Source organism: Xenopus laevis, chromosome 3S, assembly GCF_017654675.1.
Source record: "Xenopus laevis strain J_2021 chromosome 3S, Xenopus_laevis_v10.1, whole genome shotgun sequence".
In the NCBI taxonomy this organism is placed as follows: Eukaryota; Metazoa; Chordata; class Amphibia; order Anura; family Pipidae; genus Xenopus; species Xenopus laevis.
The window spans coordinates 123,502,470-123,522,673 of NC_054376.1; the positions used below are offsets into that span (position 1 = coordinate 123,502,470).

The 20,204-nt window shown below is 41.1% G+C and overlaps 1 protein-coding gene across 4 annotated transcripts in view; it reads right to left on the reverse strand.

The window, feature by feature from the left end:
• Nucleotides 1-10,542: 10,542 nt before the first annotated feature.
• The window catches only part of slc44a2.S (solute carrier family 44 (choline transporter), member 2 S homeolog), a 56,725-nt gene continuing 47,063 nt past the window's right edge, over nucleotides 10,543-20,204 (reverse strand). For 2 of the 4 annotated variants that reach the window (XM_018239604.2, XM_018239605.2), the window contains exons 16-22: nucleotides 19,222-19,316; nucleotides 18,034-18,137; nucleotides 17,875-17,948; nucleotides 16,143-16,213; nucleotides 14,602-14,690; nucleotides 12,499-12,583; nucleotides 10,543-11,920 (exon numbers count right to left, since the gene is read on the reverse strand). In XM_018239604.2, coding sequence (XP_018095093.1) covers nucleotides 11,799-11,920; nucleotides 12,499-12,583; nucleotides 14,602-14,690; nucleotides 16,143-16,213; nucleotides 17,875-17,948; nucleotides 18,034-18,137; nucleotides 19,222-19,316 — 640 coding nt within the window. In that variant the 3' untranslated portion in view covers nucleotides 10,543-11,798. The remainder of the gene's footprint in view (nucleotides 11,921-12,498; nucleotides 12,584-14,601; nucleotides 14,691-16,142; nucleotides 16,214-17,874; nucleotides 17,949-18,033; nucleotides 18,138-19,221; nucleotides 19,317-20,204) is intronic. The other 2 variants (XM_018239606.2, XM_018239607.2) reach the window with 1 other exon arrangement.

The following is a 20,204-nucleotide window of genomic DNA, read 5'->3' on the forward strand; positions in this document are numbered from 1 at the left end:
TGTCCCCCCAAACAGTGGCAGATTAATGAGATGTGGGGTCCCTAGGCTACATCCACAGGCCCCCCATCTAGGCTACCACTGGATCTAGATGCGTGCAGATCCAGGCAAGCATGTACCTGAACTCTTCTATGCCTGGATCGGGTTTATATTGGACCTAGCAGTGCAAATAAAAATAAATATTAAAAGAAAATAGAAGTAACAGAAAAAAGCTAGATGGGCCCCTAATCACACTGGGCAGCCTAGGGCAGCTTGTGCATTAAACCGCCCCTCTCCCCAAAGGCTGTTTTATGTTATCAACAAATAACTAGGATGGGCCTGACTTGGTAAAAATCTCCCTGATATACAGTATATGCGGAGGAAGGTTAGAAAATCCCCATGGATGGGGACCACATTGGCCCATTGTCTTCTGATGAGTCTGTATAGTCTCCATTGTGTTCCCATTGTTGTCTCAAGACAAAGCACTATAACTAACTGTCAATATATATAAAGTGAATAAAGTACCATCTATAAATATAACAAAAAATTTATTTCATACTTACCGTAATTTTTGTTTCCTGGTTACTATGGGCAGCACTCACACCTCTGGGTTATTCCCCGCCCTCGCTCTCAATAGGACAGAAACAATTAAGTTAATTAAACCATGATTATATCTACACCCCCTTACCCTCAATCAGTGTCTTGTAAGTCCGAGCTCTTAACTTTTGGGAGGGTTTGGTGTGAGTGCTGCCCATAGTAACCAGGAAACAAAAATTACGGTAAGTATGAAATACATTTTTTGTTTTCCCTGGTCACTATGGCAGCACTCACACCTCTGGGTTTGTACCCTAGCAATAAGACAGGGTGGGAAATAAAGACAAACTACACAACCTCTAGAACGGCAGTATTTATTTTGCAGTCTTTACTGCTTCTAATACTCTCTTGCCAACTAAAGCCTCACTTGAGGAAAACAAATTAACATGATAATGTCTCAAAAAAGTCTTTGCTGAAGACCAAGATGCAGATTTGCAAATTTGCTCCAATGTTGCTTCTGCCTGCAACGCCCAAGAAGCACTCAGCGCTCTAGTGGAGTGTGCCTTTATCCCTTTTGGAATCTGACACCCCGTCGATTGGTAAGTAGGGATGTAGCGAACTGTTCGCCCGCGAACTAGTTCGCGCGAACTTCGACCGTTCGCGTCCGCCGAATGTTCGCGAACGTTTGGGAACGTTCGCATTTTGAGTTCGCGTTCGATCGTTCGACCATTCGACCATTCGAATTCCTTCGACCGCTAAAAATCGAACGATTTCCATTCGTTCGAACAATTGTAAGCATTCGATCGAATGAAAAGCATTCGATCGAATGGCTTCGATCGTTCGATTCGAATGAAAATCCTTCGATCGAACGATTAAAATCCTTCGATCGTTCGAATCGAACGATTTTAGCGGGTGTTCGAAGTTCGCGAACTGTTCGCGAACGTTCGCATTTTTTGCCGGTGTTCGCGAACGGCGTTCGCGAACACCAAATCGGCAGTTCACTACATCCCTATTGGTAAGCCATGTGAATGCATCTTACTATCCATCTGCTCAGTGTAACCACCGAAGCTGCCTGTCCCTTTCTGTTACCTTCAGGGACCACAAATAGTCTCTTAGTTTTTCTCCATCTCTTTGACCACTTCAGATACTCTGATATGCACCTTACCAGATCCAGAGTGTTCCATACTCTTTCCTGTTCCGAGGTAGGCTCTGGAAAAAATGCAGGTAATATTGATTCCTGATTTATATGAAAAGCAGATACTATCTTAGGTAAATATTCTGGCACCGGCCTCAAAATCACTTGATGTGGCTGAATGACTGTAAACGGAGGTTCAGTTGAAAATGCCTGCAAATCACTTACTCGTTTTGAGGACGTTATTGCTGTAAGAAAAAGAGTCTTTACCGTAAGTTTGATGTCCGATATCTCCTGTATGGGTTCAAAAGGCTTTCTCGTAAGAGCCTGCAATACTGACGGTAAATCCCATGTAGCAGAAAAAACCCTCTTTGGAGGCCTTAAATGCATAACTCCTGACATAAATTTTATTATGTTCTCCTCCTTAGCCCATTGCCTTCCTGTTAGTGCTGATATAGCAGAAACCTGTAACTTTAGTGTTCTGAGACTTAGTCCCTTCTCAAACCCTAATTGAAGAAATTCTAAGACTTGAGCAATCGTAACTTGTTCCACATTCACTTCTCTTGAGGAAAGCCAAAGTGAAAATACTTGCCAAACTCTGTTATAAGTTCTGTTTGTTGACAATTTTCTAGCTGACATAATAGTCTCCATTACTGAGTCTGGAAATCCTTCCCTACTCAATCTACTCCTTTCAATCTCCAAGCCCTCAGGCATAATCTTTGTGGACATGGATGTTTGACCGGTCCCTGCACCAATAAGTCTTCTCTCTGAGGAAGTTGAAGAGGTTCCTTTACCATCAGTGACCTAATTAATGGGTACCATGGCCTTCTTGGCCAGTCCAGAATGATGGCTATCACATCCGCCTTGTCCGTTCTGATTTTCCTCAATATTCGAGGATTTAGAGGTATGGGAGGAAAAATGTATAGGAGACCCCTGCTCCAGGACTGATGGAAAGCATCCACTGCTACTGCTTGAGGATACCGGTACCTCGAGAAGAATCTGTCTACCTTCTGATTGGCTGGGCTGGCCATTAAATCTACCTTTGGCCTTCCCCATCTCCTCACGATCTGAGTAAATATCTCCGGATGTAGTCCCCACTCGTGTTTGTCTACTACTGAACGGCTGAGGAAATCCGCTATCACGTTCATCTTCCCTGGCAGATGTAGAGCTGAAATCTCCTTCAAATTCTCCTCCGCCCAATACATGATGGGGTACAGCTCTGTCATGAGGCTGTGGCTCCGAGTACCTCCTTGTCTCCTTATATAAGCAACTGCTGCCACGTTGTCCATCTTTATCATCAATGATGTTCCTCTTACTAAGCATTCGCACTTCTGAATTGCCTTCCACACAGCCCTCAACTCCAATATGTTTGCTGGCAGTATCTGTTCCTCCTCTGACCATCGACCTTGGAAATACACATTGTCTATGTGTGCTCCCCACCCAAAAGGGCTGGAATCTGTGGTCAGAACTTTCCAAGTGATTTCTGTCAACACTTGCCCTCTTGCCAAATTTTCTCTTCTTAACCACCACTTCATCTCCTTCATTACCTGAGCGTGAATCCATATTCTCTGATTCCAATCTTGTAATCTTGGATCCCATTGGCGTAAAAACATCTTCTGTAGGGGCCTTACATGCCACCTCGCCCATTTCAGCATCGGAAATGTTGAGATTAAAAGACCCAATGCACTGCTTATCTCTCTGGCTGAACACGACTTTCTCTTTATTAGATCTCTTAGTGTACGCTCTATCTTCTCCTTCTTTTCTTCTGGCAGGACTACAACCCCCTGCCTTGTACGAAACCTGGCACCGAGATACACTAGATCCTGCGTGGGAACTAGTTGACTTTTCTCCATATTGAAAACCCAACCATGATCCTGCAGAAAATGAATAACATAGTCTCTTTGATGCAGTAGACTGTCGGGATCTTGTGATTTCATTAGAATATCGTCTAGATAATGAAATATGTGTATTCCTTTCCTTCTGATTTCCGCTATAAGAGACTGAAGGATTTTCGAAAAGACTCGAGGCGACGTTGCCAGTCCAAATGGGAGGCACACAAATTGGTAATGCCTGTCTTGATCTATCGCAAATCTTAGGAACCTGTGATGAGAAGCAGCTATAGGAATATGGAAATAGGCATCTTTCAAATCTAAAGATAGGAGCCAATCCCCTTCTCGGATCTCCTTTATGATCGAAAAAATTGACTCCATCTTGAATCTCTTCACCTTCAAGAATCCATTTATTGGTCTTAGATCCAACACTGGTCGAAAATCTCTTGTCTTCTTGCGTAGCATGAATAGTGCTGAATAAATCCCTTGTCCTTGAAACTGCCGAGGAACTGGCTGGATAGCTCCGTCTTGCAACAACTGCTGCACATACTTGCTTAATATTTCCCTCTGTTCTCTCATCTTGGGAATCTTTGACATTATAAATTGATTGTGAATCGGAGTAGTACTGAACTCCAGGTAGTATCCCTGACTGATGGTCTGTAATACCCATTGAGCTGTTATAGACCTTGCCAAAACTTCTGCAAAATGTATCAATCTTCTGGGTATCCTTGAAGTTTGGACTGCCAAACCTTCAAAATTTTCTAGATGTCTTTGGTTCCATCCCTCTACCTCTCTGATTTTTAAAGAGGGAGTATTGTCCTCCTCTCCAATAAGACGATTGTCCCCCTCCTCTTGATGGTTTCGTCTGCCTCTGTTCCATCTTAGTGTCCTTGTCTCGAAAGGAAGATCTCCCAAATCCAAAGCTTGATGATCTAAAAGGCTTCTTTTCTTGTGGCAAAAAGACACTCTTTCCGCCAGTAACCTTTTTAATTATTTCATCTAGTTTTGCCCCAAATAACATCTCACCTTCAAAGGGCAAATTGCATAGATTCATCTTTGAAGCTTTGTCTGCACTCCAAGCTCTTAACCACAAAGCTCTTCTTGCCGCCACCGACAAGGCCATTGCTCTAGAGGAGGATCTGACCAGGTCCACTGAAGCCTCAGATATGAAATCAGTTAGATTTCATAGCCTCAGATATGAAATCAGCTAGAGCTTCAATAATATCTCTTCTATCCACTCCTTCCTTTAAAGCTGTCTCCAAATTCTGTATCCACATCTGCATTGCTCTTGACACCGACGTCAAAGCTATAGCTGGTCTACAAGTAGCTCCTAAAGCCAGATATGTCTTCTTTAAAGATGCTTCCATCTTTCTATCCATGGGATTTAGAAAAGATATCACATCTTCTACAGGTAATAGGGTCTTTCTAGATAACCTTGAAACTGCCGCATCCACCTTAGGTGGTTTATCCCAGATTAATTCTTCCTCTGCCGAGAAAGGATAAAGCTTCTGGAGCTTTGGTGGAATAGGAAACTTTGTATCGGTCTTACTCCACTCCTTAACCACAATCTCCTTTATTACCTGATGCAAGGGAAAAGTTGATTTCTCTCTCTTCAAGAATTTAAAAGGGTTTGAGGATGATACTTGTTGCTCCGGCTTTTCTGGAAGCTCCAACTGTTCTCTCACTGCCCTTATTAATGGTTCCACTAACGTGAACTGAAAAGATGAACTCTCTATTTCCTCTATAACATCTTCCTCCTCAGAATCCACAGGTGATTGACATCCACTATGGGAATAACTTGTAGACGGCCCATGTGATGAATAAATCATCTCTTCTCTGACTTTTCTAGTAGCTAAGTTTACTCCTTCCGTTACAGCCTCTCTGATCCACTTCATCACTTCTGCTGTATCTGCAGCAGCGTCGTCTGCCAATCTTCTGGTGCATCTGTCACATAACTTTGAATGCTTAAGGGCTTGATTATCACATGCCACACATATCCTGTGCTTCTCTTTAGAGACCGCTTTCCTTGGGATTGGCACACTGAAAATAATATGTAATTTTAAAGTTAGAAAATATGCACTCTTTTAGAACAGACAAACAAACTTACCTAATAGTGGCTCACCTCCTATTATCATTGGCAGCATTTTCTGGGCTACTAGGCACATCATGTAGAGATGTCATCTCTAAGAACAAAGATATTCATTTACTACACAGTAACGCCAAATAAACACTGCCCAAACAAAGAACAGCATTACCTGAAAAAAATTCGCTCTTTCACAGAGCTGCAGTCTGAACCGAAGCTTTAAAGTTAGAATCCTTCTACCTGAATTAGCGTTTTCGCCAAACACACTCCGCCAGTGACGTCACCGGCTGCTTCTTTTTAGCTGTGGAACGCAATTCCACCAATGCGCCTAACTTCCTGCTTCGCGCACATGCGCACATGCATCCTCAGTGGAACGCAAACTCCTCCAATGCGATCACTTCCTGTTCCGCACCACATGCGAACATGCGTCTCAAGTGGAACGCAGGACGTTTAACCTGCGCCACGCTCTAATTACAGAAGAAATCCTCTTTCACTACAGTGCCGCCCAAAAGACCTGGTCTTAAGACACAGGTATAAGAACCCCATAATGAACCCCGGGCTGCCTAATAATGGGGTATTGGCTAGCCGGTCTCCTCTGGGAGGAAACACTTTGCGTAGCCCAACCAGGAAGAGAGGCAAACTTCCCAGGATATGGTCCCAAATCTGGGTCCTCGTGAGCCACAAAAGAAAAATATACAACCCTCAAAAAGGGCTTCTCCAAAAAAGCGAGGACAGAAAAAAGACACTGATTGAGGGTAAGGGGGTGTAGATATAATCATGGTTTAATTAACTTAATTGTTTCTGTCCTATTGAGAGCGAGGGCGGGGAATAACCCAGAGGTGTGAGTGCTGCCATAGTGACCAGGGAAAAGGATATTATAAGTTAAAGAGGAGTTTCATGACAATATACAGTAAAAGCACGAGGCTGAAGGCCAAAGTCATGGGACTCGGAAACTCTTGTTTCTCACAGCCGCCTAGTAATTAATTTCGTATTAACATTCCACGCTAAAGTGAGCATATTTCCAGTTTTATGAACTGCACAGAGTTGCTATGGACTGATACCCTGACAACAGCATGATTGAGGCACACATGTAACGTGAGACACGCCCCTCCTCCGGCAATCCCCGACACCAACGTTTGCAGGTGCATGCACTATGGGATGTTCAGTCCACAAGCTTAATAATGGAGACGCATTGCAATTGACTTTACTGTAACTCATCGATACACAGACTTACAGACACAAAGCCCACAAACTCTACACTGAGTAACTGTAAGTTGACTCTACGAACTTAGTGTATTCATTGGTGGTTCTAGTTAATAATAATATAATGTTGATAGAATCTTAATTGAAGGTGCCTATCTGCAGCAATACACAATTGTGCTGGGCTCTTATGGACTTATTATATTGAAACATTTGTATCCACCCGGTGCCAGAGGGGAACCAGCACTATTTGCTACAATCTTATTTATCGAGTTAAATGAATATTTCCTTGACTATTTGCTTTGCTCAGTGTTAATGACACAGGTTGAGTTTCCTGACAGTACAGAGCATTTAGTTGGTTATATTCATTTCTTTCCCTTTTTATATTACATTGGTAATTGATTATGTCACTATTCATTAAACTATTTAAGATGTATTTCTCAGTTCTCTCATTATTGTTTTTTTATCGTTTTTTGTTGTTTTTTCCATTGTATTTTTTGTTGTTTTTTTCTCTGTTGCAACTTTATTAACACTCTAACCTACATCAACACTCTATGACATCATGACCCTCATTTTCCTGCCATTTTGTGTTTAAATGTTGGTTTTTGATTGTGATATGCACTTTGAGAAAGTCTAGAGGGCTAGCCCAAATGTTAGCAGTTTTTTTGCTGAATAAACACCATTTTTTCACCTTGGATAAGACCTGTGAGTGCATGCCTTATTTGGGACAGATATATATATCTTGCGCCAGACTTGCCTTCACCACCTCAGACCAGGCAAAGTGCAATAGAGTAGATAGGAGTTCCTCAAAAAATAGTTGAAAAAAAATAGTTCAGGGTGACATTTTTTTCAGGCACATAAACTATACACTAGGCTCATGTGTAGGGCAATATAACAAATTAATTTTATTAAGGTTTCCCGGGCTTGTGTAATGTATTTGCTGCAATATATACGTCCATTGAACTTTAACTTCCCGCCGAATGCAAATTAGGCAACGCTAGCGCAACTTCGCTTCACTTGCCGTAGTAACACTAGCGCAACTTCGCCAGCGTTCAGCACCCTGGACGCAAATTCGGATTTTAGTGAATTAGCTTTGTCCTTGCGAATCTACGCCTGGCGAAGTGTTGTGCTGTGAGCGAAGGTGCCGCTGGCGAATTTTCAGGGGTTAGTGAATTTGCCCCTATAAGTTATCTCAAAGGTGAACAATCCCTTTAAAGGGAGGCTGGTTCGGAAGGCAGTTACTATTAATGTTCTTTACACCTTTTATCCATCTGGATTCCATAGTTTGGCACAGTAATACCGGTATATGGCACAATGGGTACTCCCCCTCTGTGCGGCTACAGGTACATTCCATGAATACAGTGCTCCCTCTGTTCACCAGTGCTGTATTCATTAATGTAGTTAGGTCCATGCACTTCATTTTGCAGCACTTGCACCTGTAGCAGCACAAAGGGGACAGACAATAAAGATGCACCAGTTGCAGAGGGCACTAAGCGGCACAATAGTGTATCATTAAAACAGCACTACAAGCTCGCGAACGTGATTGATCTGTACAGGTATGGGATCCATTATCTGGAAACCTCTTATCCAGAAACCTCCGAATTACTAAAAGGCCGTCTCCTATAAACGCCACTTTATCCAAATTTTTTAAAAAGATTTCTTTTTTCTCTGTAATAATAAAACAGTCGCTTGTACTTGATCCCAACTAAGATCTAATTAATCCTTATTGGAGGCAAAACCAGCCTATTGGGTTTATTTAAGTGATTTTCTAGTATGAGGATCCAAACATCCCTTATCTGGAAAACCCCGCGTCCAGAGGATTCTGAATAACAGATTCCATGTCTGTACTCCGTTTATATAGAAGAATAGAAGTAAAACCAGCCTATTCGGTTTATTTAATATTTAAATGATTTTCAAGTAGACTTAAGGTATGAAGATCCAAAGATCCATTAGCTAGAAACCCCCAGGTCCAGAGGATTCTGGATAACAGACCCCATACCTGTACTCCGTTTATATAGAATACAAAGAATAAAGAAAACACACACAAAAAAAAATACAAACCATTCTTTTATTTATTCATGACACTTTTGCAGGTCCCACACATTCCTGTGCATACAATGAGCACACTTGTGTTTACATTAGACAAGCCCAGAAACAGGCCAGATTGTATTAAGTGTAAATATACATCAAAAAGCAACAAAAAAGTTTTCTCCATGCATTTATACAATAGAAATTCCTGTAAAACTCAAAAGAACTTTAAAAAGAGGGGAGTCCAGTTAAAGGGCACACTAAGCATTTATAAAGTCCTTTGCCCCCTCTCTACAGTACAAGTGCCTGTCTTTGGCTGTCAGCTGTTTCTCAACTACAATCCCACAATCCTCCCTTTATAACTGGGTCAAAACTTACTGCTTAAAAATCCACAATGCACATGAAGGTGCCCTCCATTGCAATAAACAGGAATCACGTAATAAAATCACTCCCATTCACTGAAATTGGGGAGGGGATAACAGTATAACAACATTGTAACTCAGCCTTGGGCAGACAAAATATCCGCTCTACAAACTGGAGCTCAGACCCGTAAAGGCAGAAGATATTTGGACGCATAGAAGAGGATTATTGCACTTCTGGAGCAGTGGTATACTTACTTGTGGGTGAGTAGGTGAGTATGCAACACTTAGAGGATAAGTAAACCTTTAAAATAAGTGAATGTAAAATTGATGAGGGGGCTATTCTAAGCACTTTTGTAGTTTACATTCATTAATTATTTTGTTTTTATTCCAAGATCTAAAGGGAAACATGTGCTGTTAATATGAATGAATATTGTTACAACAGCACCACCTGCTGGTCAGTTTCTCACCAGTCTGACCACCAAGTAGTCAAGGAAGTTGTCAGGAGAAAGAAAGAGGCTGCTCTGATGTTCTTCTGCTTAGGAAAGATGTGAGAAAGATTTATAATTCTTTTCCTAAGCAGAAGAACATCAGAGCAGCCTCTTTCTCTCTCCTGACAACTTCCTTGACTACTTGGTGGTCAGACTGGTGGGAAACTGACCAGCAGGTGGCGCTGTTGTAACAAAATTCATTCATATTAACAACACATGAATCCCTTAATATCTGGAAATTAAAAGAAAATAAATAATGAATATAAATTACAAAAGTGCTTAGAATAACCCCCTCATCAATTTTACATTCACTTATTTTAAAGGTTTACTTATCCTTTAAAGGGATCCTGTCATCGGAAAACATGTTTTTTTCAAAACAGATCAGTTAATAGTGCTACTCCAGCAGAATTCTGCACTGAAATCCATTTCTCAAAAGAGCAAACAGATTTTTTTATATTCAATTTTGAAATCTGACATGGGGCTAGACATATTGTCAATTTCCCAGCTGCCCCTGGTCATGTGATTTGTGCCTGCACTTTAGGAGAGAAATGCTTTCTGGCAGGCAGCTGTTTTTCCTTCTCAATGTAACTGAATGTGTCTCAGTGAGACGTGGGTTTTTACTATTGAGTGTTCTTCTTAGATCTACCAGGCAGCTGTTATCTTGTGTTAGGGAGCTGTTATCTGGTTACATTCCCATTGTTCTTTTGTTCGGCTGCTGGGGGAAAAGGGAGGGGGTGATATCACTCCAACTTGCAGTACAGCAGTAGTAAAGAGTGATTGAAGTTTATAAGAGCACAAGTCACATGACTTGGGGCAGCTGGGAAATTGAAAATATGTCTAGCCCCATGTCAGATTTCAAAATTGAATATAAAAAAATCTGTTTGCTCTTTTGAGAAATGGATTTCAGTCCAGAATTCTGCTGGAGCAGCACTATTAACTGATTAATTTTTAAAAAAAAATTTTTCCCATGACAGTATCCCTTTAAACAGGTGTACGTGTCATATACATATATGGCAGTTGTTTTCACGTACAGGAATAAATTGCTGCTCCAAAAGCAGAGTGGAGCCTATGCACATTACATATACACTGTACATAGCTACATACACCCGTGTTCTTTAGAGGGAGTACACGCAGCAAGAATACGCATGTATCACTAGTGAGATCCAGTCCTGTTTTACCGGCAACTATTTATCGGGCTTGGTCTGGTTGGTTTTGTTCAGCAGTTTCTGCAGGTTGGCCGACATGAAGAACGGTCTCTCTGTTGAGCCGTCGTTCCGCTCCAAGTCTTCCACTGGACCACGGAGGAAAGGGAAGAGAAGGCAGGAATGAAGTGAGGGAATATGGGGGAAATTGGGGATATGGCTGATTTAGGGTGAGTGCAGGTCATGCAGTAACTAGTAAAAGGCACTGGGTGTTGGCAGGATACATACATGATGAACTGTGACGGTACATGAGAGAAGAGGATTTGTACTACTAGTTCGGCGTGTTATGTTACATATTCCCAGCACACTACTAGGGTACAGTCTGAGCTATATTCTGGCACTCCTGTAGTCCTGTTTAGAGTCCTGCAGTGGGTCGGGTATCCTGCGGGTAGGATTGCCACCTGGCCGGTATTTTACAGGCCTTAAATGATGGTTGATCCCAATGTTATTAAAAGGGAAAAAAGATAAATATATAGGAAGGCCGGTATTTTTTTCCAGAAAAGGTGGCAACCCTAGCTGCGGGATCTGGGTAGGATTTTCTGGTGCAGGTATAGATGCAGGTCTGCGGGTCGTGGGTCTCATCTAAATTTCTTATCTCATATTGTTATATTGTCTATATTTTACTCCTTTTAAATTTTAACAAAACTTTTTCCTGTCCTGCCCACTTTTAAAGTCACTTACAGTTTTGCAGCAGCAGCAGCACTTCCTGATTAATGGTGGTCAGCGGGCTGCGGATATGGCAGTTGTGGGAAGCAGATCAAAGTGAATATGCGGGTTTGGGTCTCATAAATTGGTTCCGCGCAGAACTCTAGCCCTATTGCCCCCTATTCCTGACACACACACCATTCTCTAGATTCTAGAATAAGAGGTATAGATATAGAGGTTTTGGTTGATGAGGACGCCTGCAGCTTTAACCCATGTAGATTTAGCGGGGGGTCTCTAAACCCCACCCACTGCGCCTCCATTAGCTCTGGCTCTCGCTGGATTTTAAGGCGTCCGCGTCCTTTTTCAGCAGGATTTGGCTGAGCTCTGCGGACATGTAATACGGTCGCTCCAAGGAACCATCGTTCCTCTCCAAATCTTCACCTTGTTTATTAACAGTCCCCAGGGAAGACATGGGAGTGGGAAGCAGGCGGGCAAAATGTAGAGAGACAGTGCAGGGGATAGATAGTATAAGCGTGTCACAGAGTAAAGTGTAAGCACACGCATACAGGATCATGTACATGCACACACACATGCCAAGTGAGGCAAAATGGAACACAGAACAAAAGCACATGCATACACACACAAAGGGGCCAAAGTGCAAGGCATGACAAACAGAGCAAGGTATGGCACATACATATAGCAACGTGAAGCAAGAAAACGCATGAATACGTGTACAAATAGAGTATATTTCACAAGGAAGCGCAACACAAACAGCAAGGCCCACAGAGCAAACAGATACAAAGCAGAACATACAGAATAAAGAGGTGCCAAGAGCAGAGAGAAAGCACAGGGAACAGAGGGGATTAAAAAGAAATGGGAGAAAAGAGAAGAAGAATATTAGTTCAGTAGAGGCCACACCATATTAACCAGACAAGAAACAGAAAGATTAGAATGAAGTCAGATTGCTGAGGCTCTGTGGGTCAGTGGCCTAATGTAGGGTCACTGCTGGGGTCACTTACAGAAACACAGGAATAGAGTGTCCACACACATCCCATAGACGCTGAAGAACCCGTGGGCAATCAGGTAGGAGCCTAAAATCACTGTCTGCAGAGAGAAAACCATAAAGGGTTAAACAATACCAGAATCGTGTATTTGGGGCACAAGCAAGGGATGGGGATCATTTCTGGAATGGGTTGTATACGAGGTTAAGGACCACTGGGTTGGTCACATGTTGCAGTGCAATAAAACAAAAGGCACGCGCTTACATTGTGCTGAAGAACAACACAACCACTTCACTTTCTATGTCCTACTGATTACTGCAGTTCATTTATATCTGAACCTAAATGCAGAACATATATACACATACATATACATATATACTTATATATATATCTATATATATATATATATATATATATATATATATATATATATATATTGTACTATTTATTGATACATTTACCATTCTGCCACTAGGTGGAGCATGCAACTGTCCACACTTTAAAAGAAAAAATTAAAGTGTTTTAATTGAATGACAATATAATGTACTGTTGCCCTGCACCTGTAAAACAGACTATTCAGATACTGTGTAGCCATGGGGGCAGCCATTCAAGCACAGGATACACAGTAGATAACAGATAAGTACTACTATAGTTTATATAAACAAGCTGCTGCGTAGCCATGGGGGCAGCCATTCAAGCACAGGATACACAGTAGATAACAGATAAGTACTACTATAGTTTATATAAACAAGCTGCTGTGTAGCCATGGGGGCAGCCATTCAAGCACAGGATACACAGTAGATAACAGATAAGTACTACTATAGTTTCTACAAACAAGCTGCTGTGTAGCCATGGGGGCAGCCATTCAAGCACAGGATACACAGTAGATAACAGATAAGTACTACTATAGGTTATATAAACAAGCTGCTGTGTAGCCATGGGGGCAGCCATTCAAGCACAGGATACACAGTAGATAACAGATAAGTACTACTATAGGTTATATAAACAAGCTGCTGTGTAGCCATGGGGGCAGCCATTCATGCACAGGATACACAGTAGATAATAGATAAGTACTACTATAGTTTATATAAACAAGCTGCTGCATAGCCATGGGGACAGCCATTCAAGCACAGGATACACAGTAGATAACAGATAAGTACTACTATAGTTTATGTAAACAAGCTGCTGTGTAGCCATGGGGTTAGCCATTCGAGCACAGTATACACAGTAGATAACAGATAAGTACTACTATAGTTTATATAAACAAGCTGCTGTGTAGCCATGGGGACAGTCATTCAAGCACAGGATACACAGTAGATAACATAGGTACTACTATAGTTTATATAAACAAGCTGCTGTGTAGCCATGGGGACAGCCATTCAAGCACAGGATACACAGTAGATAACAGATAAGTACTACTATAGTTTATATAAACAAACTGCTGTGTAGCCATGGGGGCAGTCATTCAAGCACAGTATACACAGTAGATAACAGATAAGTACTACTATAGTTTATATACACAAGCTGCTGTGTAGCCATGGGGGCAGCCATTCAAAGCTAAAATAGGAGAAAAGGCACAGGATACACAGCAGATAACAGATAAGCTCTGTAGTATACAATGGGATTCTTCAGAACTTGTTTATATAAACTATAGTAGTAATTATCTTTTATCTACTGTGTATCCTGTGCTATAGTAGAGTTTCTGAAGCAAATACACCAGTTGTACCAGTGCAGGGCAACAGTACATTATATTGTCATTCCATTAAAACGCTTTCATTTTTTTAGCGTTACTGTTCCTTTAAGAGAATGGAATTGGTATCCCTCTTGGCTTTCCAATCACCCCCTTCTCAACAAACCTGGATTTGATTGCCTACTTAGAACAAAGGCACACAGTATATTGTGATCTTTAGTAACGTTATAATGAGAGCAGTGTGTTTATAACTTTTATGCTCTGAACATTTGCCCTGAGGGTTAAACGGAGGATCAGTCCGAGATGCCTGGAGGTTAGTGGTGAAATATACGTCTGTATAAGGCCATTAGGATATATTCATTGGGTATTGCCCTATCCACACTATATGCTGTATCTGGCCAACAAGATTCTCAGAACATGCACACACTCACCAGGATGGGGACCCAGTAATAATTCAGAGTTGGAGTCGTGTCCTGCACAATCTGAATCCGACGAGTGAAGAAAAAGAAAGCAAGGATCCCTGTGGGAAGAAAGTGCCATTATATAATAGGCTGGCTAGTCCTAGTAAGTGACCTAATGCCATGTTTAGATCAATAAATGTCTAACCAGTGGCCCTCCAGTTGCTCCCACTAAGGCCAGTCATATGTTTAATGGGTTAAAGGAGAACTAAAGCCTAACTAAAGAAGTAGATTAGAAATGTTGTACATTATGGTTTGTGCTTCTGTACCAGCCCAAGGCAACCACAGCCCTTTAGCAGTAAAGATCTGTGTCCCCAAAGATGCCCCAGTAGCTACCCATCTTCTTTTCTGCTGATTCACTGCACATGCTCTGTGCTGCTGTCACTTACTGAGCTTAGGGACCCACTCACAATATGCAGTACACATAGAATAGAAATGTCACTATATTAATATATTAATTAATATAAAAATTAATATATTAATAATCAGCCCTGTAGCATCAGCTTATGTTACAGGGGAAGCTCATTTTCTGCTGGATAATTAGTGACGAGCCCTAAGCTTAGCTTCTCAACAGCCAATCAGAGCCCACTGAGCATGTGAGTGTCACAGACACTTTCCAAGATGTGGTGTTTATACAACTGGCCTGCAGGTGTCACTGTGCTTAAGACTTATACTGTGCATACTTTCTATACAGCTTGTGGTGTTAGAGTTGCTTCCTGTAATGCCTGCATGAGTCTGCTAATAAAGCACTGCTATACTCTACTCATCCTTGGCTACCAAAACATAACAAATTAGGGATGAGATGGCTCTTCTACCTCTGCAGCAGCCTGCAGCTTTTCTTCCAAACCCTGGTGAGCCTACCATACCTTTTACTGCTTGGATCCGTATGTTTGAAAACTACATTATTGCTGCTGACCAAGGGGAGATTTCTGCTGCTAGAAAGCTTTACTTATTCACTGCCTGGGAGCAGAGGGACAGCGTATATTCTATACATTACCTTTACTTGATGAGACTTATGTCCAAATGCTTTCCTACTATACGGGGAATATGTGGTGTTTATACAAATGGCCTTTAGATGTCACTGTGCTCAAGACTTATACTGTGCCTACTTTCTATACAGCTTGTGGTGTTAGAGTTGCTTCCTGTTGTGTAATGCCTGTATGAGTCTGCTAATAAAGCACAGTTATACTCTACTCATCCTTGGCTACCAAAACATAACACAAGATGGTGACCCCCTGTGACAAGTTTGAAGTCCTGGATCATTGCTGCTATTGACAAGCTGAAACTTTAGCCTCGTGCAATAAGTTCACTATATAAAATAGGACATTTTTAGCCCTATTCATTTTTAGGGTTTAGTTCTCCTTTAAAGGGTCAGTCTCACTGGGGAGCAATGTGGCCTATGCATAGAGATGTGTTTAATGGGTTAAATGGTCAGTCTCACTGGGGATAAATGAGCCCCAATGACAGAAGTATTTCCATTACTGTACGATGTCCCGGTGCCACGTGATACTCACCCACGCATCCTACCACCAACAGTTTCCCAAGGAAAAGCAGGAAGTCTGTGACTTTATCAAGTACGGCCACACTGCGGGGAGAGGAACACAGAAGGGAAAGATTGACTCAAGTATCACATAAAGGTGATGCCACGAGAGAACTGGTAAATGAATCTTATATAATGGTTAATATTACAACAAATGTAGGCTATCAAGTCAATCATAATATTAATAGATAACTAGGGAACATCACCTATAACGTAAGTTAGGAAAATACTTTACTAAGTAATATTATCAAACTAGATTGTACATGGAAATATGCTGACACGAAGCAAAGATAAGATCTACATTGAGTGGAAAACAGAGGGAGGACACGGGGGACTGGGGAGGTTTGATAAAGGGCTGGTGTAAAGCCTGTGAACTTGCCTTGTATTGTGGCACAAAAAAAAAAAAAAACCACTTTTTTTTTCACTGAAGGTCCTCATACACAGTCTGATATACGTTGTGAAATATTTAAAGGGTAACTTTAGCAAAAATGATAATCTTGTATAATTATCATTATACTGAATAAGTAACTTTCTATATACAATCAATTAAATATTCTGCATTGTTTCTGAAATAATCAAGTTTATATTCACTATCCCTCTCTCAGCGTCTGTTTCTCTACATTCTCTCTTCATGCAGCAGTTGGGTGTCAGACATTCATTGACAGATCCAATATATCTTATAGGGGGCTCCTTTTGCCTAGAAGATGTATTAGAGCTCACTCAAACTCAACAGACATCATGTCTCTCTATATGCAGAATTTTTGCAAAAGGCAGTTATGTTGTTCAGTTTTGTTTGAACTGGAATCAGTTATTTGAGTGAGCTCTAATACAACTGCTAGGCAAAAGGAGCCCCCCTATAAGATATATTGGATGTAACTGTCAATGAATATCTGACACTCGACTGCTGCATGAAGACAGAATGAAGAGAAACAGATGCGGAGAGAGGAATAGGGAATATAAACTTGATTATTACAGAAACAATGCAATACTTTTTAATTGATTATATTTAGAAAACTTCTTATTAGGGATGCACTAAATCCAGGATTCGGTTCAGGATTCGGCCTTTTTCAGCAGGATCCTTCTGCCCAGCCGAACTGAATTCAAATCATAATTTGCATATGCAAATTAGGAGTGGGGAGAGAAATCGTGTGACTTTTTGTCACAAAACAAAGTAAAAAATGTTTTCCCCTTCCCACCCCTAATTTGCATATGCAAATTAGGGTTCGGATTCAGTTCAGCCAAATCTTTCATGAAGGATTCGGGGGTTTGCCCGATTCCAAATTAGTGGATTCGGTGCATCCCTACTTCTTATTTCAGTATGCTGAAGCTTATATTAAGCTTTCATTTTCACAATAGATCCCCTTTAAATTGGCAGTTTATTGGGCAGTGTAAAGGGCTCTCCAACGTGCCTCCCCTGATCGATATCTGGCTGAAAGTCAGGCAGGTTTTAAAATCTCGTCAGATCGAGGGCCGCATCGGATCACTGATAAGGGGCCTTGATCCGACCGCCGGTATTCTCATCATTGTGATCGGATCAGCCCATAGCGTTCACCTCAAGGATTAAGGATCTCTAAATGTATGACCCGCTGGACTGGAATCTTTATATTGGAGTTTATTTCTGGCAGTGGGAAATAGCCGTGCATCTGGCACTGCAACAAGTGATAAAGCTTTGCTGTGCAGCACTTTCTGTGTGTATATGGTCTTACCGGACAATGTTCCTCATGAGCAGGAAGAATGCGTTCCGTGCCGACGTGCAGAAGTTGGTGCCATATATGGCTATCTGTCAGAGAGACGCCATGTTAGAGCCATGAACATCTCTAAATTCGCAGTTAGTTAGCCTTCCCATAATTCCCTGCCCATCTCACCATGATGTATGCGTTGCGATTGAGGAACTTGATGAACTTCTCCAGGCACCAGAAGCAGCACTTCAAGCAACAGAGGAGGAAGCGGGCACATTTATTATCGGCTCCTGGGGGAAGAAAACACGAGTTGTACATCAGCGTCATGCACTTCATTACTCACTCCTGCCTTGCCAGGGTTTTTAGGACCAACATATTCAATAAGAACCAAGAAATTCCTTAAAGGGGAACTATTGTGAAATTGAAAATGTAGCATTAGCCTCATCCTACTAAGATAAGAACCTTTCTAAATACAATCAATGCTGCTTCGTTTCTGAAATAATCAAGTTTATCTTCACTATCCCTCTCTCAGCATCTGTTTCTCTTCATTCTGTCTTCATGCAGCAGTTTGATGTCAGATATTTATTGACGGTTAGATCCAATATATCTTATAGGGGGGCTCCTTTTGCCTAGAAGATGTATTAGAGCTCACTTTATTAAACTCACCAGACATCATGTCTCTCTACATGCAGAATTTGTGCAAAAGGCAGTTATTTTGTTACATTTTGTTTGTACTGGAATCAGTTATTTGAGTGAGCTCTAATACATCTGCTAGGAAAGGAAGCCTCCCTATAAGATATATTGGATCTAACTGTCAATGAATATCTGACACCCAACTGCTGCATGAAGACCGAATGAGAAGAAACAGATGTTTGAGAGAGGAATAGTGAACATAAACTTGATTATTTCAGAAACAGTACAGATTTTTTAATTGATTGCATTTAGAAAGTTTCTTATTTCAGTATGAGGAAGCTTATATTAAATTTTCATTTTCGAGATAGTTCCCCTTTAAAGACTAATTTACATAAGCAGCACAGCAGACAGATTATAAACAAAATAGGGAGGAACTGTATGAGGCAGCCTGGCTTAGGGAGGGCAAACAAAATCACTGAAGCTTGTGGTGTTTAAACAAATGGCCTGTAGATGTCACTGTGCTCAAGACTAATATTGTACAAGGCAGAGATGCATGGAACCAGTGTGAGAAAACCAACACAGTTTTTGAGGGGTTCAGCTGAAATACCACCCCACGGCCAACTGTTTTGCCCTTCAGCATCAGGGCCAAAACGAAGTTTCCAAAATGGTCCTTCTGCTTTTATCACTTTGTGGTGGGAGATTGAATTTCTATCAGGTTTTCTTTTGTGTCTGGCATGTTACCTTTCAGTTTGTGGTCCAAATATTCCAGTAAGATCCTTATCATTTGTACAATAGCCAAAATCAGAGATCCAAAAGCCAGAGAGCCAGTGTGATACCTGCAAAGCAACGAGTTCTCTTTAGGAAGTTTTATCTTTAGAACACAGTAGGGACAGTAGGACTTGGAGACGTACCATACACTCTGCAAAGACCTATCCCAGTTACCTAGCTAGTCTGAGTAGTATCCTACACCATGTAGGAACTTATCCCAGTTACTAAATCAGTAAGTCTCTGGGTAGTGTCTTATTACTGGTATGTAAAAGGACCTATCTTAAAGGATAAGTAAACCTTTAAAATAAGTGAATGTTAGCACTTTGTAAGCACTTTTGTAATTTACATGTATTATTTATTTTGTATTTATTCCAAGATATTAAGGGATACATGTGCTGTTAATATGAATGAATTTTGTTACAACAGCACCACCTGCTGGCCAGTTTCCCACCAGTCTGACCACCAAGTAAGTAATCAAGGAAGTTGTCAGGAGAAAGAGAGAGGCTGCTCTGATGTTCTTCTGCTTAGGAAAAAAATAGAAACCTCCCTCACATCTTTTCTAAGCAGAAGAACATCAGAGCAGCCTCTTTCTTTCTCCTGACAACGTCCTTGACTACTTGGTGGTCAGACTGGTGGGAAACTGACCAGCAGGTGGCGCTGTTGTAACAAAATTCATTCATATTAACAGCACATGTATTCCTTAATATCTTGGAATTAAAAGAATATAAATAATGAATGTAAATTACAAAATTGCTTAGAACAGCCCCCCTCATCAATTTTAGGTTCACTTATTTTAAAGGTTTACTTATCCTTTACAAAAGGTACTTTTACATAACGTTAATAAGACACTACTCAGAGACCTACTGATTTAGTGACTGGGGATAAGTTCCTACATGGTGTGAATGTAAATGACAAAAGTGCTTAGAATAGCCCCTTGTCAATTTTATATTCACTTA